At 39.2% G+C, this 27,918-nt stretch overlaps 1 protein-coding gene across 1 annotated transcript in view; it reads left to right on the top strand.

Moving 5' to 3' along the window:
* LOC134235656 (uncharacterized) overlaps positions 1-27,918 on the top strand; it is an 81,105-nt gene that overhangs the window by 12,916 nt on the left and 40,271 nt on the right. The window contains exons 3-41 of the mRNA XM_062717794.1: positions 2,451-2,727; positions 2,983-3,091; positions 3,306-3,503; positions 3,745-4,035; positions 4,370-4,792; positions 5,703-5,993; positions 6,261-6,683; positions 7,399-7,689; positions 8,086-8,508; positions 9,484-9,825; positions 10,027-10,231; positions 10,460-10,575; positions 10,697-10,960; positions 11,089-11,177; positions 11,275-11,388; positions 11,528-11,608; positions 11,747-11,974; positions 12,192-12,354; positions 12,616-12,731; positions 12,877-13,059; positions 14,922-15,163; positions 15,375-15,598; positions 15,785-17,557; positions 18,896-19,037; positions 19,223-20,754; positions 20,866-21,252; positions 21,458-21,592; positions 21,775-22,041; positions 22,248-22,604; positions 22,719-22,898; positions 23,022-23,138; positions 23,272-23,424; positions 23,530-23,682; positions 23,837-24,052; positions 24,325-24,459; positions 24,596-25,891; positions 26,088-26,321; positions 26,507-26,694; positions 27,446-27,857. Of these exons, the coding sequence (XP_062573778.1) occupies positions 2,451-2,727; positions 2,983-3,091; positions 3,306-3,503; positions 3,745-4,035; positions 4,370-4,792; positions 5,703-5,993; positions 6,261-6,683; positions 7,399-7,689; positions 8,086-8,508; positions 9,484-9,825; positions 10,027-10,231; positions 10,460-10,575; positions 10,697-10,960; positions 11,089-11,177; positions 11,275-11,388; positions 11,528-11,608; positions 11,747-11,974; positions 12,192-12,354; positions 12,616-12,731; positions 12,877-13,059; positions 14,922-15,163; positions 15,375-15,598; positions 15,785-17,557; positions 18,896-19,037; positions 19,223-20,754; positions 20,866-21,252; positions 21,458-21,592; positions 21,775-22,041; positions 22,248-22,604; positions 22,719-22,898; positions 23,022-23,138; positions 23,272-23,424; positions 23,530-23,682; positions 23,837-24,052; positions 24,325-24,459; positions 24,596-25,891; positions 26,088-26,321; positions 26,507-26,694; positions 27,446-27,857 (12,770 nt within the window). The remainder of the gene's footprint in view (positions 1-2,450; positions 2,728-2,982; positions 3,092-3,305; positions 3,504-3,744; positions 4,036-4,369; positions 4,793-5,702; positions 5,994-6,260; positions 6,684-7,398; positions 7,690-8,085; positions 8,509-9,483; positions 9,826-10,026; positions 10,232-10,459; positions 10,576-10,696; positions 10,961-11,088; positions 11,178-11,274; positions 11,389-11,527; positions 11,609-11,746; positions 11,975-12,191; positions 12,355-12,615; positions 12,732-12,876; positions 13,060-14,921; positions 15,164-15,374; positions 15,599-15,784; positions 17,558-18,895; positions 19,038-19,222; positions 20,755-20,865; positions 21,253-21,457; positions 21,593-21,774; positions 22,042-22,247; positions 22,605-22,718; positions 22,899-23,021; positions 23,139-23,271; positions 23,425-23,529; positions 23,683-23,836; positions 24,053-24,324; positions 24,460-24,595; positions 25,892-26,087; positions 26,322-26,506; positions 26,695-27,445; positions 27,858-27,918) is intronic.

Raw genomic sequence — 27,918 nt, 5'->3', positions numbered from 1 at the left:
ATGCATTGATTTCATAAAAAATTTAGTGTTTTATTACCCATTTCCAAGTTCTTATCCCATAGTCAGTAAATAAAACACTTCCAATCGAAACTTTTAATGACTGTAAAATCAACATGTTAAAATAAAATTGTTATGTAATTTATAATAGCCATAAAAACTGTGTTATTTCTTTTATAAATCTATAATTATTGATAAGTTTTAATTAAAAAAAGTTAAGTTTAATCTCTGCTGATTAAAATTCTCATCTTTTTAGCAGAATTAGAAGAAAAACTGCATGTCCAATACGCATTGGAAGTAATTTTTCGATAGGATATTTTTCTTGAATATCGATAGGTATCGATATATCAATATATTGATACAGCCCTAGATATAATGTTACCTTGTTGTTGTTCAGCAGTTTTAATTGCTGTATATACTGCAATTTATATTAAAATAAGGAGTTTAAAAAGCAAAATTCATAGAGGCAATCATGTCAAAGTGCCGAATAAAAAAAAAAACGGTCAGAAAACTTCAATATAGTAAATCTCGCCTTGTGTTAGTTCTGGCTAATTTATAAACTAAATTACCCGGTATTCTCAGAGACTAGCTATAATTAAGCTTTAATGCTGGTTCCTGAATCAATATTTTAGAATCATAAATTTATGAAATCTAACCTGTAACGATGCAAAATGATATTGACCATAAAATTATGTTGATTTTGGCATTTAAACTTATAAGACTAAAACTTTGATAGTTCTATTACAGTTACATTTTTAATGTACCAAACATTTCTATGGTATAAATTGAAGATGGTACATTCATCCTTCACAGATTGCTGAGGGTGTTTTAGTTACTTGTGTTTTGAAAGAATTTTTCAGTTTTCCATGGTGGGCGTCCTTCTCATGGTTTTGTTCAAATTGCACAGTTAAATTGACTACATGGAACGAAAACTATTGAAGACACAGGAATGTTTTCTATAAATCTATCCAATCTTTTTTATTTTGGCCTCCTCCACTTTTTAATTGACTGACGTGACAGAAAAAATGGATTTAATTGGATTTTACTTGGAATTGTTATGTTTGCTCTGACTGAAATAAGCACAAATAATTCCTCTCAGGTTTATATGTATTTAGTGTTTATGCCTTTGTTAGCAAACTTTAAATTCATTTCAAGAGTATTGAATACCTCAGATGATTTAATTTTGTGAAAAGTAATTTAAAAATAATGTGTACATTAATGCACTTTGGAGCAGGCATTTGTCAATTGGTAGTTATAGAAGGGCTTAAAAGAGTATTGAAGACTCTAATTAAATTCATGGAAATTCAGTTCTTGGCTTGGTATATAAAAAATCTTATGAAATCTGGTTTAATTAAGTGTTGATATGCGTTGTTGTTTATTAGACTAGAGCACACTTCGGCTCTCTGATTAAAAATTTACTTAATATGATAATTTTAATTTAGTCAACTTCTTGAAAAGACATTAATGACCTGTATATTAGATATAATAAGTTTTAAGTTATTGGTAAGCTTCTTTTGTATTTGTCTAACTCGTACATGTATTTTTTTTCCTTTTATGGACAAAATATACTGATCTGGTAATTATAATACCAGTAAGCAACGAAATGCCAAAGCATGAGAGGTCCGTTATTTGACTTTTCACTATTTAATGTTTAGTTCTTGAAGTTGGTGTATTGTAAAATTGCTTTTGTAATTATTTAAATATTATTTACTAGGTATAGTGTTTCATGATTTTAAATCCATGTTACATTAGTCAAATAAAATGTATTTATAAAACATCCACTAAGAGCAATGAAGTATTGTGTCATCAAGTACAAAAAAGAAATAAAACCTGATTATAAGATAAATGTAAGAGTAAAGCACTTCTGACTATCCAAGTCTTGGGCTTGACTCTCTTATTGCATGTAATAAAAAATGTTAACCAAGTATTTCAAAATTTCGCACATTCCTCTGTATCAAAACTATATTTTATAGAATTCAGTTAGATTTTTGCAATGCTACCATGTTAACAAAGAACCCCCCTCCTCCCCCCCCCCCCAAAAAAAAAAATCTGAAACATCTAAGAAACAGTAGAATTGAACATGAATTTGTCTTGTTAGTACATATAAACTCTATACTGGTACAATTTATATAGTCAAAATAAATGCTTGGTCTCAAGTGCCTTAATTCTTCAAGAAAATTTTTCACATCCACTAAAACTTGTAAAGTTGTATTTGTGGAACAATTTACATGTATATTGAAACCAAACATTTGGCCTTGTAGTAGTTTTGGAGAACTACTTAATTTTTCTTGAGGTAGATTCTGAAGGCCAAGCATTGACAAAATGTTAAGAAAAGCAGAATTGGGTATTGCACTTAATAGAAGTTCCACAAAGATAATTTTATTAGTTTTCAAAATATCACTTCATTAAGATGTGCTGATCTCTAAAATAAGACCCCTTTTTGTGTTTTACAGTTGTGTGGGAGGGGTGACTGGTATGCAGGCATGTTCTGCTGGTAGAGCCAATCCAAACTCTGGATCCTCCACTTCTGGTGCTTGTGTGCCTTGTAATGCTGATGAAATAAGTACAGCAGGGTCATCTGCATGTATCAAATGTCCAGCAGGTTACAGCTGTACCTTTCAGACTACTCAGACAGCTTGTAATACCCAGGAATACTCACTGGAAGGGGAGACAACTTGTACTGCATGTCCTACAGGATCAATATGTCCCAATGCAGCCCAGGCTCCACAGGTAGACAAAAGGCCTCTTTTTATAATATTAATTTTGTTTTGGTTTTGTTATGAGTTTTTAAGATATGTTAAAAAGGCATATACTTCTTTATACTGAAAATGCTTTTGTATTTGGGAGAAATGTGACAATTGTATAAATCTGTGGAAAATTTTGCAAATATATCTGAGATTTTACAATTACATGTATAACCAGATTGAAAATAATATTAAACCCAAAGTATGATATGCTTCACATATTATGAACTATTTGATTTAGGACTGCCCAGCTGGTAAGGAGCCAAACACTGGCCAGACAGCATGTGTAGACTGTTCAGCAGGGACCTACAGTTCTGTCTCAGATAACTCGTGTCAGACATGTCCTAAAGGTAAGATGGAAGTTAAAGACCAAGTTTGTTTATCATAACTATGTCCTTTGTATTCTTTGATAACTTTGATACTACAAATGTGAAATATACAAAGCAAACAGTTTTATAAATATATCAAATTTCAAAAAAAAAATCTTTGTAGAAAATTTCCTGCTTAATGAAGATAGCAGACTTCATTTTCTACTTAGAATTTATTGACTACAATATCTTTTAGGATCAAAATGCCCTACATCTGGTATGACAGCCCATACAGTGTGTCCGGCGGGGGAGTATCAGGATAACACAGGTCGAACATCGTGTAATGCGTGTACCGCAGGACATGAGTGTTCTGATCCGACCATTGCTCCTGTCCAGTGTAACGCAGGATTCTATGCACCAGCCAACTCAGTGACGTGTACACCATGTGCAACAGGTAAAACATTATTGGTAGATAACCTGAGAATGTCATGACTTTACAGATTTCCCCTAACAGTTGCAATGTTGTTTGTTGTAGTTGACAGGAAATAGGTCAGATGATGAATTCTTCAGCAGTTTGTAACTAATCATTCACATTAAGTGTTCATTTTACAGGTACTTGAATTCAGCATGAAATTACGGTTTGCTATTTCTTTCAGCAAGTTCTTAAAAGCATAACAATTGAAAAATTTCTATAGGCACATATAGCAACAGTGCAGGATCGAGCTCTTGTTCTGAGTGTCCAGCAGGCAAAGATTGCTCTGACCCGGCACTGACCCCCACAGATTGCCCTGCAGGGACCTACAGTGCCCTGAACATTACTGCATGTACCCCATGTCCAGCAGGACATTACAGTACTGCAGGGTCAGATAGTTGTACAGTTTGCCCTGCAGGCAAGAATTGTTCCAGTAGTGTTGGTGTTCCATCTGATTGTCCAGAAATGACCTACAGCACTGTGGGCAGTAGTGGCTGTACAGCCTGTTCTTCAGGTGTGCTTTCAACAGAAGTTCAATACTAGCATCTTACCTCTAAAAAAATAATTTTCAGCATCAGAATTGTTAAATTCATGCAAAATAATTAGATTATTCAAACCAAAAATGAAATTCCCAGTTGTCAAAATTAATTTCTTCTAAGTTAAAAAAAAAATCTTGATCATTCTATTCAGGACACATCATATAATCTAATGTTTTAAGGCCTTAATTTTCATCTGATTTCTTTTTCACCTTCTCTTCGTTAAATACAGAGTGAGAACATTCATTTTAGCTTTGAAAGATATTTCTATTTTTTATATAAATATTTTCTCCATTTGCTGCTGCATGTTAGGATACTACAGTACAACTGGATCAGGAAGCTGTACAATCTGTCCCTCAGGGAAATCCTGTCAAACAGCCACTCCCAGTGATTGTCCCCCAGGATCTTACAGCCAAGAAGGAGATGGAGTGTGCACAAATTGTGCTGTTGGATATTACAGCAGCAGTCCTGGTGCTTCTTCCTGCATGGTGTGTGCTGCAGGCATGTCTTGTAGCTCCAATTCCAGCCAGCCTTGTGCTGCTGGCACATATGGTGTGGAGGGGGAAATGTCCTGTCGTCCCTGTTCTGGTGGTCATTACAGTGAGTTGGGGGCCAGTAATTGTAGTGTGTGCCCTGGAGGTAAAGACTGTAGCAGTGCAGCAGGAGTTCCCCCTGACTGTGTGGCTGGTCAGTACAGTGTAGAGGGAGATTCAGGCTGTACCAACTGTCCCTCAGGTATCTACAACTCATGGAGGGTTTGCATGGGAATGGATGTTGTCTGTTAACTTGTATGCATGCTGCAGTTAAACATTGATGCATGTGCTCTTCTGCTCCAATGTATCCACTTTGTAGCAATGTACATTGAAGAGGAGGATTCAGGCTATACCAAAGATATCTTGAGTACAGTGTATTTGTACTTTAGGTTAAATGTTGTTGTGTTGTTTTCCAAGGATGTTTAGGTTTAAAGATGTCCACAATGATGTTGAATATTTAACAAAGTCTTGAGTTTCTGTCTCTTCGTGTTTGAAAAGTATCTGAATGACCATTTCTTGATGTTTCAGTCACCATTCCCACTGGTGTTTATATATTTTGAATCGGGGATGTCATTGATTTTCTTCACTTTCAGGATTTTATTTTTCATTTTTTTAAGCATATAGAAGACATTTGCACTACTTTCAACACCTGTATAGGGGCATGGGAATCGGGCCACCCTACTTATTTTTTCTTATGTAAAACCTAATGATCCACTTTTAAATACTACATGACCAGCAATCTCAATTCTTGTTGTTACAGATTTGTATGTATGTGTGTATGTATATTTGTATGTATTGCGATCAGTGGCTTCGGGCAGATAAAATGTTACATTGGAATATAAGTTTATTGACAAATTATTTCAAGTATGATGCAGTTGTAATGTAACATTATTGTGCATTAATTCACAGAAAAAAAGATAATGAGAAATTGGACATTGAAAGATTGAAAGCAAGTCATTTTGTTTAACAAGTAAATGAGTAAATTGAATCTGATTCAGATTTCATTTGATGATCACTTCTTTTCATAACTTAATTGGTATTTTTTCATTCTCAAAGGAATATCTTGATGGTTAAAAAATATTAAAGTTATAAGGAAAAAATACCTCTTTCAGGCACATATAGCAACAGTGCAGGTTCTAGCTCTTGTTCTGAGTGTCCAGCTGGCAAAGATTGCTCTGACCCTGCCCTGACCCCCACAGATTGCCCTGCAGGGACCTACAGTGCCCTGAACATTACTGCCTGTACCCCATGTCCAGCAGGGCATTATAGTACTGCAGGCTCAGATAGTTGTACAGTTTGCCCTGCAGGCAAGAATTGTTCCAGTAGTGTTGGTGTTCCATCTGATTGTCCAGAAATGACCTACAGCACTGTGGGCAGTAGTGGCTGTACAGCCTGTTCTTCAGGTGTGCTTTCAACAAAATAATTAGATTACTCAACCAAAAAAAGAAAATTTTTGCCAATCATCAAAATTCACTTGGTTTTCAGTAACCATAAATCAGCTATACAGGATACATCATATACTCTAATGTTTAAAGTCTTTATAACTTATATGAATTCTTTTCACCCTTTTCTGTTAAATTACCGTACACAGTGAGAACATTCATTTCAACTTTGGAATGTATTTTAAATCTTTCTATAAATATTTTTTCCATCTCTTACCACAATATCAGGATACTACAGTACAGCTGGATCAGGAAGCTGTACAATCTGTCCCTCAGGGAAATCCTGTCAAACAGCCACTCCCAGTGATTGTCCCCCAGGAACCTACAGTCAACAAGGAGATGGAGTGTGCACAAATTGTGCTGTTGGATATTACAGCAGCAGTCCTGGTGCTTCTTCCTGCACAGTATGTGCTGCAGGCATGTCTTGTAGCTCCAATTCCAGCCAGCCTTGTGCTGCTGGCACATATGGTGTGGAGGAGGAAATGTCCTGTCGTCCGTGTTCTAGTGGTCATTACAGTGAGTCGGGGGCCAGTAATTGTAGTGTGTGCCCTGGAGGTAAAGACTGTAGCAGTGCAGCAGGAGTTCCCCCTGACTGTGTGGCTGGTCAGTACAGTGTAGAGGGAGATTCAGGCTGTACCAATTGTCCCTCAGGTATCTACAACTCATGGAGGGTTTGCATGGGAATGAATGTTGTCTGTTAACTTGTCTGCATGCTGCAATTAAACATTCTAGCATGTACTCTAATTCTTCAATGTATTCGAGGGTTTGAAATTATATGACCATGTTATATACACCAACTACTCTTCTTGAGCATGAAGATTTCATCCAAACTTTAAACTGTTCTCATCATATATCACTATTTCTAATCTTTGACAACAGAAACACTATGAGAGGGAATATCTTGTTCAGCTGTTATCATTTTTCATATTCTCTACTATATCAAGTCAAATTTTTGATGCATATTTGATTGTGTTACGTTATGTGTATCCATGTTTTAGGTTGTACAAATATTCAAACTTAACACACTGGGTTTGCATGTATGGTTTAATTTAGTTTTCTTTTAGCTATATTATATACATAAATGTATAATCTAGTTTACTGACATTGAAAAATTATGCAACAATAATGGCATATCTTCTACAGCAAAAAAACTTATGGTACAGCTACACTTATTTGACTATATATATAAAATAGAATCTTTACAGTTTTCTTCATTATTACAGTACTAATGATACCAAGTTTTAAAATTTTTCTTGCAGGATAAAGAAAGCCATTTTGTCCATAATTTAATTCATTTGTCTCACATTTGATTACTTCATTATAATGATTAAAATCAAAATTATATAAACATATAAAACTTCTATAGGAATGTACAGCAACAGTGCAGGTTCCAGCTCTTGTTCTGAGTGTCCAGCAGGCAAAGATTGCTCTGACCCGGCCCTGACCCCCACAGATTGCCCTGCAGGGACTTACAGTGCCCTGAACATTACTGCCTGTACCCCATGTCCAGCAGGGCATTACAGTATTGCAGGGTCAGATAGTTGTACAGTTTGCCCTGCAGGCAAGAATTGTTCCAGTAGTGTTGGTGTTCCATCTGATTGTCCAGAAATGACCTACAGCACTGTGGGCAGTAGTGGCTGTACAGCTTGTTCTTTAGGTGTGCATTCAACAGAAGTTCATTACTAGCAACTGTCCTTTAGTAACTACTTAAAATAAAAAAATAATTTTTAGCATGATAATTGTTTTAATTTTAATTTTCTAATTTTCTTTAACATAAAGTTTTTTTTATAACCATATTGTGTTATCAGCGTATAAATATCATAGGTAATGTCCTCGATGTATTTTCAAACGGTGTCTATTTGAACATGATATTTGAATACTTGTTTTTTTTTTCAGTCAATTTTTATTTTATCAATACAATTGCATTTCAGCTTCAAAAGTGTAGGGGTAATTTCAATTTTAAGCATAAGGGTTTGAAAATTAAACATTAAAATTAAGTAGATTCAATTATGAAAGTTTGAAATCCAATCTCATTTCTATTGCACAATACCAGGATACTACAGTGCAGCTGGATCAGGAAGCTGTACAATCTGTCCCTCAGGGAAATCCTGTCAAACAGCCACCCCCAGTGATTGTCCCCCAGGAACCTTTAGCCAAGAAGGAGATGGAGTGTGCACAAATTGTGCTGTTGGATACTACAGCAGCAGTCCTGGTGCTTCTTCCTGCACAGTGTGTGCTGCAGGCTTGTCTTGTAGCTCCAATTCCAGCCAGCCTTGTGCTGCTGGTACATATGGTGTGGAGGGGGAGTTGTCCTGTCGTCCCTGTTCTAGTGGTCATTACAGTGAGTCGGGGGCCAGTAATTGTAGTGTGTGCCCTGGAGGTAAAGACTGTAGCAGTGCAGCAGGAGTTCCCCCTGACTGTGTGGCTGGTCAGTACAGTGTAGAAGGAAATTCAGGATGTAACAACTGTTCATCAGGTATCCACTGCAAAAGGTCTGCATGTGGAGGGGTGTGGCATTGTTTTGACACTAACTTTACTTTGAATGTGTGCATGCAAGAAACTCATAATCCCATGTTCATATTTTATAATCTGAATTTCATTGTTTTATGGTATGATATATTTATTGCACATTTTCTGTTGGATGTTTGCATGTGGGAAAATGCTTGGTTATTGTTTATGGTTTTTTTTGTTTGTTTTTGTTTTTTGTTTTGTTTTTTTTTTGAAATTTGGACATATCATTATGCTTTTGTATTCATCTATTACTCTAATATCAATGCATTAACAGTATTGGGTTGTATATGTACATATTTTAAAATACCACCATTTATGCATGGATTTATTTTTTGCAGGCCTTTAAAAGTTCTCCATATAATATTTATTTAGTGCATCTTTACTTTTCAGATATTTAGGAACAACACCTCATTTAATATTAATGTTGTGATATATTTACAGCTGTGTTGCATGCATATTGAAGACAATTAGTATTAATCTGTGAAAGTGGCTTATTAAATAAGGAATATTATTCTGAAAACAAATAATAAACTAACACTGCATGTTGTATGAAGACTATCAGGGTTGTCTCTCAGACCTATGATTGGCAAATTTCCCCACTTTAATAATGTAATTCCCTGGTTATTCTGGTATTCTTGTTATTCTCCCTCAACTCCTTATAAGGGGAGGAACCCAAAACCCCTTCTACTTTTCTAATGTCCTCCTGGTATTTCAATTGTAAGGGACTATAAGTAAAAGCCGACATTTGCTTGTTGATGTGTACTTTATGTTTTATTCACTGTATAAGTCTAAAATAATTTTTTTTAATCTTTATTTAGGTTCAACAAAAAAATGTATTTTCATCTTAATTAAAATTACATTTTGTCATGTCATTCACTCATATGACAGAAATAAAATCATTTGAATTAAAAATGCCTTACTACTGTACTTACTGTTACAGGTTTCTACAGCAGCTCAGCAGGTGCTACAAGTTGTACGCAGTGTACAGCTGGACATTTCTGTACCGCCTCCACTCAAACAAACTGTGGTGCCACAAAATACAGCAGTGCAGGAGCCACAGCATGCAGTGACTGCCCGGCAGGATTTGCTTGTCCTGGCTCCACCACATCAACCCCCACTCAGTGTATAGCAGGAAAATACTCAGGAACCAAAGCCTCATCCTGCACCAGTTGTGATCAGGGGTACCAGTGTCCTGTAGATGGTATGACAGCCCCTGAGGCTTGTGGGAATGGAACTTATGCTCCCTCAGCTGGTGCCACTGCCTGTACACTTTGTCCAGCTGGTATGCTTTTTGAGATTTAGAAAAAAATCTTCAGAGAAGATGTATTTTAAAGATATTGAAATAATCTGTATTTGATTTTGTGACCCTGTATAATATGTAAAAAATTTAATAAATGACCTGTACTTTTGGTTGATCTCTTTGCAATCTGTGTATGGAGCTTGATTAAATGAAATTTTACTTATTCATGGATTTGGTTCATAGGTCAGAAATGCCCTGATGTTACATCAGCAGCCATTGACTGTGTACAAGGAAAGTACAGTCCTGAGGGTTCATCCTACTGTTATGACTGTCAAGACGGCTGGTACGCTGATTCAGTGAAGTCCACCACATGTACAGAGTGCCCTGTGGGATCAGCTTGTCCAACCAAGAATACAGCACCCACACAGTGTGGACCTGGAGAGTACAGGTACAGTACTGTATATAGTTGTATACATCTGCATGAAATGCAAAAGAGAGAAATGATGATTAAATCTTATAAAGAAACTTTCTGAAAACCTCAGGTAAGGCATTCAGTGATGTCAACTGCTTATCTAAAGGTTACTAATAACAAAAATTCAATTAGGGATGTAAGTGTTTTTGACCACTGAAATTACAAAGGACAAATTCTTTTAAATAAGTGAATGTTTTATAATAGTTCTGCTGGCCAGACATCCTGTACTCAGTGTGCAGTAGGGACGTACAAAACAGGAAGTGGGGCAGGCAGCTGTGCACCATGTGAGGCTGGCTATGAGTGTCCAACAACCACTGCTAGTAAGTTTATAACGGGAATACTACTACTTTTATTCTACTTTATTGTTTTGATTTACTTGTGCCTTTCTTTGGTAATCATCACTTTAATAATAACAATGGATTTTAACTTTTCTACCAATAGGATCTGCATGCAGCAGTGGCTACTACTCCCTGGGAGGGAACACAGCCTGTATCCCCTGTCCGGGGGGTTATTCCTGTGCCAGTACCAGCTCCAGCCCAGTGTTATGTACAGCGGGAAACTATGCCAACAACGCAAGCACTTCCTGTACTCCATGTGCCGCTGGATATTACTGTCCCACTGACGCCATGTCTGAACCCCTGGCTTGTCCTACAGGCTTCTTCCAAACCAGCACCGGCCAGACAAGCTGCACTGAGTGTGGACAAGGTAAATATTGGAAAAAGTTAAATATTAACAAGGAATGAGAACAATGGTAAAAAAATAGGAGAAAAGCAATACGTTATATGAAGTGTAAGCTGCTTTGTCATTAATCTTACAACTAACTTTGTCAACAGGTTATAAATGCCCAAACAAGACTGTGACCCAGGAAGCTTGTCCCAAAGGAGAGTACCAAGATGGCAGAGGCATGGAATCTTGTAAATCTGTAAGTAACCACAATAAATGCAGAAATCTTTGGGAAAAACTATTTTTTGAAGTCAAAAAAAGACTTTTTTATTGTCTTGCTGGATTCGTGATTGTAGTGTCCCTCTGGTTACTATGCCGACACTACAGGGAAGGTGACCTGTACCATTTGTCCCGCAGGGTCCAGCTGTTCTGATCCCACCGTAGCTCCTGTACCCTGTCCCAGTGGCCAGGTATGCCTCACTAGAATCAATATAAGAACTGATTTTCTTTTGTTGAAAGCCATTTTGATCTGAACTGTTCAAAGCATTTTTAACTTGTAGTCTTACATTTAGATCCATTGTCAGAATGTTCATTTTTTGTGTCTTTCAGTATTCCCTTGCTGGTGCCACATCCTGTACTACCTGTCCTGCTGGGTATGCATGTTCTTCAGGTACCCAGACAGCCTGCACAGTAAGTACAAGGAGATTACAACTGTCATTAGATTTGGAGTTGCTTTCATATTTCATATTGGACATGAATTTATTCCAAGTTCTGAGTTTTTCCCAAACTCAGCGCTTGTAAATGATGTTATCTTGTTATTTTACTCAGAGTGGACAATACTCCAATGGGACCCACTGTCTGGGCTGTCCAGCTGGTACATACTGTGCCTCCCCAACTCTGGGCAGTGTGGTGTGTAGTAATGGTCAGTACCAGCCCAGCACTGGTCAGACCTCCTGTCTCCAGTGTCCCAGTGGTCAGTCCTGTTTGGATAAAACAGCTGCTCCTGTAGATTGTATTGGAGGATACTTCAGCTTGGCTGGGGAAGAAACATGCACTGTAAGACATATATGGAATGTTTTACCCAGTACATTATTTTGAACAGAACAATAATTTTGATGTACCTGAGGAGTACATACTTGCTTGAAATCATATTCATGTATCATTATAAGAATTTTTTTAGAAGGCTTTTATTTCATGTACGGTATATGTATTATATAGAATTAGGATTTTGTTCCCATGTCTATTGTTACTGATGAAAGTTTCCTTCTTTTAGAAATGTCCTGATGGTTACTATAGCTTGGCTCAGGCTGGATCCTGTACTCAGTGCCCCGCTGGACAGAAATGTTTCGATGGATCAAACTTTATTTCTCCCACTAACTGTAATGCAGGGTATTACAGTGCTCTAGGACAGACAACATGTACAATCTGTGAAGCAGGTAAATAACTATTTTGAAATGACAGAAATTTGGTTTGTTGGCAAGGCTGAAATGTGAAAATTGAAGAAAAAAACTTTTTGTTGTTTTCTCTCCATATGAAAATGGTTTCTTAATATTGATCATGATGAAAAATAAGTTATTTTTGTTAAGTTTATCTTAGTTTTTTAAACTCTATTTTATAGATATTGCTTAGTTGAAAGAGATTTTTGTTGTTGTTTAAACTCTGATATGCTACTGATCATCTCGTAACACCTTTTGTAGGATACACAAGTTCTGCAGCGGCGTCTTCCTGTTCCCAATGTTCAGCAGGATTTCAGTGTCTGGATCCTACCAATCCAGTCGCTTGTACAAGTGGTTATTACAGTCTGTCTGGAAAGGCAAGGATTGAATGAAAAAACTATTGTCAATTTACCTGAGTTTGTTTTTTATTAATCTTTAAAATGACCGCCCAACAATAGTGTAGTTTATTATGATTTTTTTTTACAACTCTTGTCAATTTTATTTTTTACTGTTTTTCTGCAGACAACATCCTGTACCCAGTGTCCTGCTGGATTTTCCTGTAGTGCAAACAACGTTTCCCCAGTAGCATGCCCCAGTGGTACTTACTCCAATGCAGGACAGACATCTTGTACAGCCTGCCCAGCAGGATCAACTTGTGACGGAGGGTCACCCACCAGTTGTGGGACAGGATATTACAGTCCTTCAGTAAGAGGCCTTTCTTGTTAATGTTTGTGGAACATTGTTATAACAGCATTGATAAATAGAGCATCGTAGCATCTTATAGATAGTAAGAGACAAAAGAGATATATAGTTTAAAGTCTTCATCAACAAATATATACATTTGTGGTATTTCTCCATTATATAAACATACAGAGAACAAATATCTTTAATTCTGTATGAAGTTTGTATTAGGTCAGGGTGTATTTTTCACACGGCGCAATATCTACATCAATATGAAATGATTAATGACTTGCTCTACATGTATAAAAATGAACAAAGTAAACAAGTAAAATAATCATTATTTTATTTACAATGTAAACAAGTATTTCATCTTTAGCTCAAACTTAGCTTTTCATGATTTGCTATTTCTTCTTTGGTTCCATCATAGTTTTCAATTTTCATCTTCTTCTCGAGCATAGGCACATTTTTTACCAAACTTGCCACAAAGTATCCTTGGGTGAAGGGGATTTTTTGTTAATTGCCACGCCATTTTCCAAGGGGAGATAATCATGAATTTGTTAAAAATTAATGGCAAAAAATCTTCTTCTCCATTTCGCTGGGCCAGGAAATGCGTCATGTGGAAATTTCAGATTCAAGTTTGTTCAAATCATGACCCCCGTCATTTTTACATAGGAATATATAGGAAAAATCTTTAAAAATCTTCTTCTCCAGTACCACTGGGCCAGAAAGATGTTCATGTGGAATCATCCTCAGGTAGTGTGGATTCAAGTTCACTACCCAAGCTGTTCAAATGTTTGTATATAGGAAGAATCTTTAAAAATCTTCTTCTCCAGAACCACTGGGCCAGGTAAGATGAAACTCATGTGAAATCATCCTCAGGTAGTGCAGATTCAAATTTGTTCAAACAAACCCCCGGGGCTATTACACATTATGGTACCTGTTTTACATAGGGATATATAGGGAAACCTTTTAATAGTCAAATATAATTAGTGATATTTATATGGAAATTGATTATTAAATTCTAGTTTGTTGAAATGATGAACGCCTGGAGGGGGGGTAAAACAAATGTGCTCAAAAAATTTATCCTGTGTACATAGAGAATATATACCGATAGAAACTAGATCTAGCCTTTGTAAGTTTCATTAGTTTGTTTAGGCCTACAAGTTTTATGTCACTTTTGTCATCTGCACAGTCTCTAACGTTTATCCTTATTTTTTGGGTAGACCTCAAGATAAATCTTCATGATAAACTATATTTTTTTTCATTAAATTCTACTCATGATAAATGTGTCAATATGTTGGAAAATAACAAAGCATCACAATCACGCCCCGAACAGCTGATAAACACCTCAGGTTGTCATAGTTCAATGTAAGCTGTCGCCAGTGTCTCCGTGTCTACATCATAATTATACATTTAGTTATTGAAATCGTAGATTGAATATTTATCAAATTTAATGCTTGATTGCAAATTAACTGGCTCGGTCAATTTTTCCAAATCACCCTCACTTTCCAGTGAAAAAAAAACTTTGACAGAATTTTTACATCGTGTTTCTTGTGTCTTTTCAGCATTGATTATCAATTTTCATGAATAAAAATATTCTTTTCTTTTAGTATATTTAGCCTTTCACAAAATATTTTGTGCTTTGAATTTACAACGTAATAAGCGTTCTATCTTATAAAACCGTCACTGTAATAGCGGGTCTCTACTGTATTGTTATAACAGCATTGATAAATAGAGCATCATAGTGAGTTCTTATAGATAGTAAGAGACAAAAGAGATATATAGTTTAAAGTCTTCATCAACAATTACATGTTTGTTTTATATGTGATTATGTATTTTAATATGTAAAAAAGTAATTTCATGAATGAACTGTTCTTTCATTGCAGGGTTCTGGCTGCAGTATTTGCCCTGCCGGTTCAGAGTGCAGTGGAAGCACAGCTACCCCATGTACTTCTGGATACTACAGTCTATCTGGAGAGATGAATTGTACCATATGTCCAGCCGGTAAAATGTGCCCCTTCCCTTCCATCTCCCCCATCAATTGTCCTAGCGGTACACACACACAGAATTTGGAGGGACAGACCTCATGTACTGACTGTGCAGCCGGATTTTACTGTCCAGCTAATGCGTAAGTTTTTAGACTCCTGTATCAGGATGGAAGGTTGCCTTATTTTCTTAAAAACAATTTTACATTTGACATATTCCCAAAATGCATGAAATGTATTCTATTATTCATTATGTAATGATATTGATAATTGATTGAATTTATCTCATTAAGAATTTTTTTGGTCAGGAATGGCAAATTAAACAAGAAAAAATAATTGTATTACAATTTACAGCCCAAATCAGATTGCCTGTGCCTCTGGAGAATATTCCCTGGTAAAATCCACATCCTGTACAGCTTGTCCAGCAGGCTACTCCTGTGCCACCACTTCAGCCTCTCCTGTCGTCTGTGCTGCAGGCACTTACTCAACTGGAGGTGCTACCACTTGTACAAGCTGTGCCGCAGGTCAGGCCTGTCCATCTACCTCATCCGCATCAAACAATTATCCATGTCCTTCAGGTAAAGTAAATAAATGGAAAAGGAGGGGGGAGAGGATAATAATAATGCAAGTAAAGGCTTTAAGATTTTTTTTTTAAAAAGATGTATTCATATTATTTGATTGATTTATATGTGCATGTCGGTGTTAAACTGTACAGGGAATAGTTAAGTAAGTACTTTGACTGACAATTTTTTATTTTCTCATAGGGAGTTATTCTACTGGTTCCCAGTCTTCCTGCACACTCTGCACTGCTGGTAAAGCCTGTGCATCAACCACATCAAACGTAGAGACTCCCTGTAACGCTGGAGAGTACGCCTTTGCTGGGTCTGCTACCTGTACAGCGTGTGAAGCAGGATGGGAGTGTCCCAATGTAGATGGTAGTCAGAATGCCCAGTGTCTGCCAGGAACCTACTCTGTTGGAAGTCAGACATCATGTACCCAGTGTAATGCAGGGAAAGCTTGCCCACTCACAAACAGTGCTTCTTTTATCACTTGTACTGCAGGCTCTTATGCTCTAGCTGGAAGTACCACATGTACGGAGTGTCCACCAGGGTATGAATGTCCATCTACGACAACCAATACAGAGACCAAATGTGCTGATGGTTACTACAGTGAAGGAAGAAGAGCTGCTTGTGTGGAGTGCACAGCTGGTTACGAATGTCCCACCATTTATGACAGTTACTCAGTGGTGTGTGCTGCTGGTTATTATTCCCTAGCTGGAGCCAAAGAATGCACTGTATGTCCTGCTGGAGAGAAATGTCCTTCTACCACTAGTGCAGGGACAACATGTGGTGCTGGTACATACAGTTTAGGTGGACAGACTACTTGTACACAGTGTCCAGCTGGTTACTACTGTGCCAATAATAACCAGAAACCAGTCATATGTGGTGTGGGTAAATACAGTGCTGCAGGAGCCACGGCATGTACTGATTGTGATGCTGGGTTCTTCTGTCCTGCAGGAAGCATTCAAAAAGACCCACCCTCAGCTGTTTGTTCACTGGGATACTACTGTACGGCAGGTGCAACTGTTGAAACACCCTGTGATATGGGAAAATATGGTGCAACCAAAGGACTCACAGCTGCAGCTGATTGCACTGACTGTCCTCAAGGATTTTACTGCCCTGCGGGAACTGCTGGTGTCCCAACCAACAGTCTCATATGTCCAAGGGGGCATTACTGTCCAACAAATACAGGGGATTACAAAGCTAGTCCTTGTCCTCATGGCAAATTTTACAGTGGTTTGGGTGCAGTTAAAGTTGATGAATGTGTTGATTGTCCAGCTGGAAGATACTGCCCTCCTGGTACAGATGATCCTATGTATGATGGATACATTTGCCCTAGAGGATCTTATTGCCCGCAAGGATCAGGAACAGCACCAATAAACTGCCCAGCTGGTAAATACACAGAAGAGGAAGGAGCAATAGGATTGCAGAGCTGTAAATCTTGCCCTGCTGGACATTACTGTACATCTGGAACCCATACACCAACTCCTTGTAGTCCAGGAAAATTCAATGAATTTACAGAGAGAGGAGCAGCAACAGATTGCCAGGATTGTATTGCTGGACAAGCCTGTACTAAACATGGACTTGCTAAACCAGATTATCCATGTTCACCAGGGTATTACTGTCCAGGAGGAAACCACCTACCCAACCAACCAGAATATGCCTGTCCCGCTGGAACATTCACCGACTTTAAGAACCTGACAGCCCAGTCCCAGTGTGAGACCTGTAGATCAACCAAGGCCTGTCTGGTGGGAACTGGAGGACAGCAGAAACCACCGGTTCCTTGTGGTCAGGGCCACTTCTGTCCGGACGGAACAGCTTCTCCGACACAGTATCCCTGTCCAGCGGGAACTTACACCAACTTGACCAATCTGTACAAGGTGGAGCAGTGTACCATCTGTCCCCGGGGCTGGTACTGCTTGGAGGGATCGGCCACACCCACTGATCTGTGTGCCAAGGGACATTGGTGTCCAGATGGTAAGAATCAGCAGTCAAAAAACTTCAGATTTATTGCCAAATTTTCTCCTAAAAAACATTACTTTTTCAAATAACAGTGAATTGCTACATTCTTTCAAATAATTACAATGAAACTATTTTAACTTTCAAAGATATCTTTAAAATCTTAAGTTTCCTTTTGCACATATAAGATAATTTTAGAATCAGTATTGTTTGAATATATGAAGTTGTATCAGTTTACATTCATTGTGTATATATCTAAACTTACAGTAGAATCGTTTTAATTTGTGGGGGGTCATTGTTTGCTGGCAATAAAAATTTTAACTGGTAAATGGGATCGTAGTTGTATGTATATAATGAGGATTCATCAAACCAATATGTGAAGAATTTAAGTTACCTTTTTTTTTATCCAAAAAAATAAAATTTTCTACTTTCAGTAACAATATTTTGAAATAAGTAAATTTACTTACATTTTATAAGAATCCATTCTTCTTATTAATAAGCATTGATATTTGGACATTTTCACTTGAAGTCTTAGACTATTTTACCGCTACATTATTTAAATGTGTAGTTAAAAATTAATTTCTCAGTCCACTGATTACCTTGTGTTGACAGTGACCCATTGTAACTAACAGCATTATAACCTTATATTATCACCCTACAATTTTCCGATGTGTAGTTGGATCCAGTGAGTATATCCAGGAATTGTTGTCGTAAATTCCAAGGCGATAGATTTTCAGAATTGTCTCTAAATTAAATGAGCATGAAACCAGCATGATATATGAGATAAATCTTTTCCAAGGTGATTGTTTCATGGATTCATTGTCGGTGCTAGCAATTTAAATTCTTTTCTTTATGCATGTTTTCCTGCTGAATCCCAAAAGAACCTGTCTTTAATGTCTCTTGTCCAAGATACAGCAATAGAATATAGTTTTTGAAAAATCAAAATTGTATAATATCATTTACTGTACAACATATTTAGAGGAAAGACTTTATTTGCAACATAATCAAAGGACTTAAGCTCCTGCAATATAGGCTGGAAATCAAAAACACAAAGTATGATCTAGTAACTGGTATATGTCTTTTTCAGAATACTTAAGTAATTTTTTTTGTATTAGATAAAAACCTGCTGTAGTAAGCTTTCAGTATGAACTTATGTTTATTCCTATCATTTTAGAGACCCTTTGCTAAAGCTTACTTCGAAACTCAGACAAGAGAATGCATGTAGATATTTGTAAAGTTTTGCATGGGTTTAATTGTTACAAAGGATGCCACTTCAGATAAATTTACTCTCCTGTAGTGTTGATTGGAGGCACATGCTATCCGGCTGATTATAATTGCTGATTTTCTGTGATGTAGGTACCCCCACAGCCACCACTAACCCCTGTCATGCCGGGTCCTACAGCAACAAGACAGGGAACACGGCCTGGGAGCAGTGTGATGATTGTCCCGAGGGTCACTACTGTCCACAGGCATCTGTACTACCCACAGCCTGCCCCGCGTAAGTACTTATTACTCACAGTACAATTATATCAGATGGAATGGCCCTTCTCTGTTAAACCTGCTGCTGCTTCTTGAAAAGATAAAAATTAGAGTCTAGTGTTATGCCTTCTGGAAAGTATGTAATAGCTGTTTATTTAAATGATATATGTAAATTTTGACATCTGTAATTGTTCTTTTTTACAGTGGAAAATACAACAATCAGATCAAGGGTGAGAACATCACTTACTGTGTGGACTGTACTGCGGGATATTACTGCCCAGGGACTGGTAACGTGGACCCCATCATCTGTGACAAGGGAAATTACTCTGACTCCGGAGCCTCGGCCTGTACCACATGTGAAGCTGGCTACTACTGTAATCTGAATGCCACCAGTATGACCTTCATGTACAGTGACCGAATCTGTCCAGCTGGTCTGGAATGTCCACCAGGAATGACCAGGGCACCAGAACTTGTCACAGATAAATGTCGCAAAGGTCACTACTGTCCAAAGGGAGATGTTAATCCTTACCCCGTGCCTTGTCCTAATGGAACATTCAATGCTGAATACGGCCTTAAACAGGTATCAGAATGTCAACAGTGTACACCAGGTATGTACTGTATACCGGAGGGATTATCTACCCCTGCTGGGGACTGTCCAGGAGGTTATTACTGTCCGCTGGGTACAGCTGCACCTGATTCTTATCCTTGTCCCATTGGATTCTACAGAAATGGTTCAGCAAAGGAGTCATTCCAAGACTGCGCTGAATGTATTTCTGGTTATTACTGTGATAGAGAGGGACTAGCCATTCCCATTGATTGCCCTGCTGGATCTTTCTGTGTCAGTGGAAGCACTTTCCCACAGCCCTGTGCCCTGGGAACCTACAGCAATTCCACAGGTCTACGTAGGAGTACCGACTGCACCCCTTGTCCTGGGGGTTATTATTGTGATGGCATAGGACGAACTGCTCCAACAGATGTGTGTGATCCAGGATTTTACTGTAGAGAGAAGGCCTACTCCTCAGCCCCTCCTGATGGCCTCACAGGAGGGCTGTGCCCTGCAGGAGGTTACTGCCCAGCTGGGTCTGCCACTCCCACTTCATGTCCTGTAGGGGAGTACAGTAAAAGTCCTGGAGCTAAGACCAAGTTTGACTGTATTCCCTGTGACCCTGGGTATTATTGTGCTGGTTCTAGTAGTACTTCAGCCTCATCCATGTGTGCTGCTGGGTTTTATTGTACTGGAGGATCAGGAGTACCCACCCAGTACTCCACCCCGGCTGGTCACTACACAAAAGAAGGAGCCTTCAAACCAGAGCCCTGTCCTGCTGGCCAATTCCAGCTTGCCAAAGAGTCATCTCAATGTGAATTGTGTAGCCAGGGTTACTACTGTAATGGAACTGGAACAGTTGATCAGATTTTGTGTCCAAGAGGATACTATTGTCCTGAAGGCAGTAGCTATCCTACACCTTGTCCTCGAGGAACATTCCTGAAGGATACTGGGAAGTATGAGGTGGGCCACTGTGATCCTTGTACCACTGGTTATGCCTGTGATTCTGTAGGACTTCCTGAGGCTGTGACTCCTTGCTCTGCGGGACATTACTGTACATTAGGATCTAACATGACTGATCCTGTAGGACAAACTTTCGGTGATTTCTGTCCGCCTGGCTATTATTGTCCTGAGGGCACAGGAGACTATCAGCATTATCCTTGTGCAAACGGAACATACAGTGCTTACACAGGTTAGTTTTTTACCTCTTTCAGATCTGTGCTTAAAAAGTTAGAGAAAAGTTGAAAATGAAGTACGTATTGTTTCTGTTGATTAATACAATCAATTTCTATTATAATAATAGGTAACATGGGAGAGAGTAACTGCACTGCCTGTGATGGAGGTAAAGCTTGTGTTGGGGCCGGTCTGACTGCCCCCAATAGGAACTGTTCAGCTGGGTATTACTGTAAGTCAGGGGCCTACTCAGACACACCTATGGATGGAGGAGCCACTGGTGACCCATGTACCAAGGGTCACTACTGTCCGGAGGGCACCAGCACTCCCCTGGCCTGTCCAGCAGGGTCCTACATGAACACCACAGGGTACTCCTACTGTTTCGACTGTCCAGCAGGATTTTTCTGTGTTTCGGGAGAAGTAGACCCCTTGAGGTGCCCCAGAGGAAGATATTGCCCTGGTAACACTACAGCTGATCAACCACCCTGTCCTACAGGCACATACAACCCAGATTATGGTCAGTACAACAAGATATATTTAATTAATCTAAATCAGTTAGGTGAATTGTGCACAATACATAGAATTTGTTACTAGTTATAGACTACTTCTGAAAATTACATTTGCCTTTTATTTCAATAAAGAGATGTAAGTTAATTCTGTGTTAAAGCTGTATGAATATCACATGCATAATCAACTGATTTAAAAATATTTATTTTCCACAGGAATGACCAAGGAATCAGACTGCCTGCCTTGTTCTGGAGGGTACTATTGTTACAAACTTGGTGCCATTAATTTTGACTTCAGCTTGAATGACACAGGAACAGGCCAGTGTGGTGCAGGGTATTACTGTAAATCAGGTACAGTATCAGAACTTGGAGAAGATTTCAGAAAAAGAGGAGATATTTAATGTACCTTTTGATAAATGTTTCATAAGGAAAATTTGCCTGTCTATGAGTGCTCAACTCCTTTACAAGCAATGTGAAGGTCATTTGTCATATGGGATCAGTATTTTATTTCACCAGTACTTACTCTATTACAGGAGTAAATGTGAGTACCCCCACTCCTGCTACCACCAGTGGTATTGGAGGCCCCTGTCCCCCGGGATTCTACTGTCCAGTACAAACAGAGGATCCTGTCTCCTGCCCCAATGGTACCTACAGAGACCTGCCCCAGGGAGAGAAGGTGGAGGACTGCTGGCCGTGTAAACTAGGACATTACTGTGGAACAAAGAACCTTACTGATGCTACAGGACCATGTTCTAAAGGATTCTACTGCTACAGAGGGAACAATGTCCCAACACCAATAGGTAAACTGTCTTAAAATATGTTTAAAAATTTTAATTGTCCTCTGGAAATTCTTTTTTAGGTTTGTGATTTTAAAGACTTTCTTATAAAAATTCTCTTTCCATGACCGTTGGGTATTTGAAAGATTTCAGAATGCAAGGTGAGATTGCAAAAAAGAGTAGATATTGTTGTAAACAAACTGTGACATTGGTAATTGTGTTTTAAACAGGAGATCAGCCTGATATAGGAGGTCCATGTCCTGTCTCTCACTACTGCCCAGAAGGAACCTCCACCCCTCTGGCTTGTCCCTCGGGCACCTACAACAATCTGACCGGTCAGTGGAACTGTACAGAATGTCCCGCGGGCTTCTACTGTAATGAAAACACAACCACCTATGAACCCTTCCCTTGTCCCATGGGATATTATTGTCCCAATGGAACCAAGAATGCCAATGAGTATCCTTGTCCCAAGGGAACTTACCGTGACACTTTGATGGGACAGAGTGAGTCAGATTGTCTCCCTTGTACAGCTGGAAACTACTGTGGAACACAAGGTCTCAGTGCTGTGTCAGGCCAGTGTACTGCAGGTCAGTTACAGGATATAATTTATTCACTCTAATAAGATATTTGCTAACTAGCTGAGATGATATAATTTTCATTTCTAATTAAATGATAATATGTGTTCCACCTGTGGTTTTCAGGCTATTTCTGTGTCCTTGGTGCCTGGTCAGCCACACCAACAGACTACAACAATTTTACATCAGGAGACTGTCTATGTCCAGCTAACAGCACTGGGGGGATATGTCAGCCAGGTTACTACTGTCCCACAGGATCCAGGGAACCCACAGTGTGTGATGAAGGCCACTACTGCGACACACCAGGTATAACATCTAAACAACTTATAATCCTAAATTAAACATAGTAACACTAAACATCATGTGTAAATGATAAGGGATAATTGACTCTATGCTACTTGAATCATTGCTGATCCATTTATTTTCTAGGTTTGGCCTCCACTGCTGGTCAGTGCCAGGCTGGATACTATTGTGCTGGACGAGCTGACCGGCAGGATCCTACTGATGGAGTCACAGGAAATATCTGTCCACCGGGAAGATATTGTGGTAGGTGTTACACATATACATACACAGACACATATATTTTCTTAAAGTTGGAAATGGGTTCTACATTTTATGAACTGTAGCATAGTTATGAGTGATCATACTCATTGCCTTTTCTCATGGTTGTATCTTACAGGAGTTGGAACCACGAGCAATCAACCAAAATGTCCAACAGGCACCTTTTCGAACAAGACAGGGAACACTCTGACATCAGATTGTACGCCGTGTACTCAGGGATACTACTGCCAGAATGAGGGGCTGACAGAACCCACTGGACCATGTGATGCAGGTGAGTTTGTTTGGTGGAATGTAACAAGTAATGCTCCAACAAATACGTCTTGATCATCAAACCTTTATTCATCTTTGAATATTTAAACTTACTGCTGTTTTTCAGGATACTACTGTCCGACTGGTCAGAACATGAGTAATCCTTTCGTTTGTTTGGCTGGTTTCTACTGCCCAGTGGGAAGTTTTGAACAGATCAAATGTCCATCTGGTCAGTACCAAGACCAACAAGGCCAGGCATCCTGTAAAACATGTCCACCAGGTCTGTATCTCATCACAGAGTGTGTTGGGGGGTATACTTTACATAAATATATTATAGTATTAAATGGTAAAACTATTTTATCCGTACAAATTTATTTATAATTTACAGAACTGATCTGTTAATATCACTGATGCACTGACGTTTTTCTTTGTAGGCTATTACTGTGACATTGCTAACTCCCCTGTAATTACCTACACCCCCTACCCCTGTCCACTGGGTCACTATTGTCCTAATGGCACAGAGTCCAGCACTCACTACCCCTGTCCAGCGGGAACTTACAATCCATACACAAAACTCCGAGATGTCACGGATTGTACAGCATGTGATGCCGGGAAATATTGTGGAACTAATGGACTTACTGCAGTCACAGGTCAGTATTTAGACATTTCTACTGCTGTAACTGTATTTGAGAAGTTTTTAACCAACTAATTTCATTTCACTTTTCCTGATATTTAGCAGTAAATAATGCATAGCTGTCCTTTATTAAAAAGAATACAGTGTGAAAAATGTGAATGTGTTGTTACCACTGGAGTACAGCAACCCTTTATAGCAATTTTGAACTTTGTGTGAAATTTTTATGAGTATCATGCAATTTATTCCAATAAAAAGAAAGAAATTCCAAATTATTTCATTTTTAAAAAGGTGACTGTTTGGCTCAGTATTGGTGTATAAATGGATCTTCTACCTCCACGCCCACTGATGGGGTCACAGGTCAACTATGTCCAGCTGGCCATTACTGTGTACAGGGAACCCCCGTCCCTACTCCTTGTCCACTAGGTAAGGTCACCTTCTGATTTCAGATATGTAGAAGTAATTTGATCCATGTCTTATACAAAGTTCTGTGGAAATGTTCCTTTAGTTAAAGAAAGATGTTTTTTCAATAGTAAAATTTAAATTGTGATGTACATTATAGGTACCTGGTCCAACAGTACTGGTCTGGCACTGGCTGGAGAATGTACTGACTGCTCAGGAGGGCAATATTGTGACACCACAGGGCTGACTTCACCCACAGGGCCATGTTCTCCAGGGTACTACTGCGCAGGAAAATCCATCACAGCCACACCAAATGACACCACAACTGGAGACCCCTGTACAATAGGGCACTACTGCCCAGAGGGCACCGCGGTCCCAGTACCTTGTCCAGACGGGAAGTACATGACCAACACTGGTGCTGCTGAATGCTGGAACTGCACACCAGGGCATTATTGTATCACTGGTTTGACTCCTGATGATTGCCCTCCTGGATATTACTGCCCAGAAGGCACAGGGCAGATCTGGCAATCTTGCCCTCTGGGAACCTTCAGTACTTCCACAGGCCTCTGGGATGCAGATAACTGTACACAGTGTACCGGAGGCTGGTATTGTGATAAACTTAATGCTACAACAGTGGCTGGTAAATGTAATGCTGGGTACTACTGTACCTCAGGATCAAACACACCGTCACCAGACGTCAACAATACTGGGGTCGCTGGACCGTGTCCAACAGGTCATTATTGCCCTCAACAGACCACCACACCTCTACCCTGTCCACTGGGAACCTTTAACAACCAGACTAAATTAACACTGCAGTCAGAATGCACACCTTGTTCTTATGGAAAATACTGTGGGTCAACAGGTCTCACTGAGCCCTCTGGAGATTGCTGGGCTGGATTCTACTGTCTCCAGGGAGCTCAGTCACCAAACAATCCAGTGGTAGATGCCACAGGAGGGCCCTGTCCTATTGGCAGTTATTGTCCTAATGGAACCTCGTATCCACTGGGATGCCCAGCAGGAACATACAATCCATCCACCGGACTGGCTGAATGTATACAATGTCCAGCAGGCTACTACTGCCCTGAAAATTCTACCAACTATGTAGGAAATGACTGTCCCAAGGGTCACTACTGTCTGGCAGGAACTGGTAGCATGAACCAATACCCATGTAGTATAGGTACCTATAATGACTATACAGGCAAGCAGTCCAGTGCTGACTGTGTGCCTTGTGATCCTGGTAAATATTGTGCCACGCCCGGACTCTCCCTCCCCACAGGAGACTGTTTGGCAGGGTGGTACTGTGTGCGGGGGGCATCCTCCAACCAGCCCACTGACATCACCATATTTAACTACACCATGTCTTCCTGTTTCTGTCCTGTCAACCAAACAGGAGGAAAATGTCAGCCAGGAGAGTATTGTCCAACAGGCTCAGATCAACCCCAGTCCTGCCTTCCAGGTCAGTAGTAGTACTTGTATCAGTTTTAGACTATTCAGATTATTGAAGTTTGGTTTATGAATTGCGATGCTGAGACTTTTAAATAAGGACTGTTTTCAATGCATATAGGGTGACTGTGCCAATTTCACTAAAAATTAAATTCTGTTGACTACAGAATTATTGAATCAGACCACATTGAATATTTTTTTAATTACAGGATACTACTGTGGCTCTGCTGGATTGGCCAATGTCACAGGGCCATGTGATGCTGGCTACTACTGCACACTGGGAGCGACACGATCAGACCCCCAGAATGATGCCACAGGGGGCACCTGTCCTACTGGTCACTACTGTCCTCAGGGGACTGGTGTCCCTCAGGGCTGTCCTCCTGGCTACTTCTCAAACGCCACTGGGAATGTGGACTTCTCTGGCTGTAAACTCTGTACTGCAGGTATGCATTACATGATGGGGAGACTCTATGAAATTTATATCAAATTAACTTCAAATAATGCTTGAAAAACTCAGTTTTTTGAAAGTGACAAATTTGCTGACAGGTGGTATAATTTTAACAAAATTTGCTATCTTTGTGAACAAAGTTAAGAATACTAAGAGTTAAATTTATTTCATGTTTTGTAGGTTCTTACTGTGAGACAACTGGACTCTCAGCCCCTACTGGTGACTGTTCTATTGGGTACTACTGTCCAGCGGGCCAGAACGTCAGTAACCCCACAGCTTACGTGTGTACCCCTGGTCATTACTGTCCAGCTGGGAGTCCCTCAGAGGTCTCCTGTCCCTCTGGCTCATACCAAAATCAACTAGGACAGGTAAATATAGGCCATTTCATTCCGTATTTCTATCCTAGGGACTTACATTTTACATTTTAGGTTATTGGCCATCAGTAAACATTCATTGAAATATAAAATACATTTCTTGAAATATAAGCGATATTTGGGCGAGGGTAGGAAAACGTGATAGAGAGCGAGGCTTGCCAAGCCCTCTTACTTTTTTGACCCGAGCCCAAATATCGCTTATATTTCAAGACAGTTATCATGTATTTTGTTTATCCTGCAACAAAATTTTACATTTGAACATCCAAAACAAGCTATTTCCGACAGATTTAGGCACATCTCTGCAGTTGAAACTATGACGCCATGGCGTAAACATTGCAGTATACGTGATGTCACAATGCTTTTAGGATGTCGGAATACATGCAGGCTTTATTAGGGCAGTGACTGGATAAAGCTTTGGTTTATTAGGTTACCTTTATTTGTTCAATGCAAGGGGTAGTTGCAGGATAAAATACTGTAGAAGTACTTTTTTCCGTGTGGTATTTATTTACGCTATGTAAGCAATCACAAAATTCTGCAGAAATTTGTCAAGCGTACTTAATAAAAATGCAAGGCATATAGAGACAGTCAAAGAAATCCATGTAATTTTCAACCCATGGATTAAACGGAAGTTGATTTTCTGTGGAATTATCACCCCATGGAAAAAAGTATGTCTACAGTATTTAAAACATTTAACAAATCATATGAATTTTATGTCAAACTTTGCGTGTTGTTTTCTTTATATCAGGGATCTTGTAAGAATTGCCCAGAAGGGTATTACTGTGATGGCACTATACAAAACAGTACCTTCTGTTCTACTGGTGTCCAAAACCCCACACCTTGTCAACCAGGCTACTATTGTCCCAATGGAACTAAATACTCCACCGAGTTTGGCTGTCCTAACGGTACATACAGTGACCAGTCTTACCTGAAGATGGCTAGTGAGTGTATCACCTGCCCGGGAGGCAAGTACTGTGGACAGGAAGGTCTATCAGCGCCCTCTGGTGACTGTCATGGTGGCTACGTCTGTATACTGGGGGCCTACACTGCCACACCCACCGATGGCACCACTGGCAAGATCTGTGATGCTGGAGCATACTGTCCTGTAGGATCCAATAGCACCACCCTGTGTCCAGCCGGAACATACAGTCCCACTCAAGGTAATATGGATTTCAGTTACTGATCCTTATAGAGGTTAAATGTTTGTGTACAGCTTTAACC

This window comes from Saccostrea cucullata, unplaced genomic scaffold (genome assembly GCF_032062105.1).
Source record: "Saccostrea cucullata isolate Sc308-1 unplaced genomic scaffold, CSIRO_AGI_Scuc_v1 ctg117, whole genome shotgun sequence".
Lineage (NCBI taxonomy): Eukaryota > Metazoa > Mollusca > Bivalvia > Ostreida > Ostreidae > Saccostrea > Saccostrea cuccullata.
Note: the sequence above shows the minus strand (reverse complement) of the source record. Positions and strands in the feature narration are given on the sequence as shown.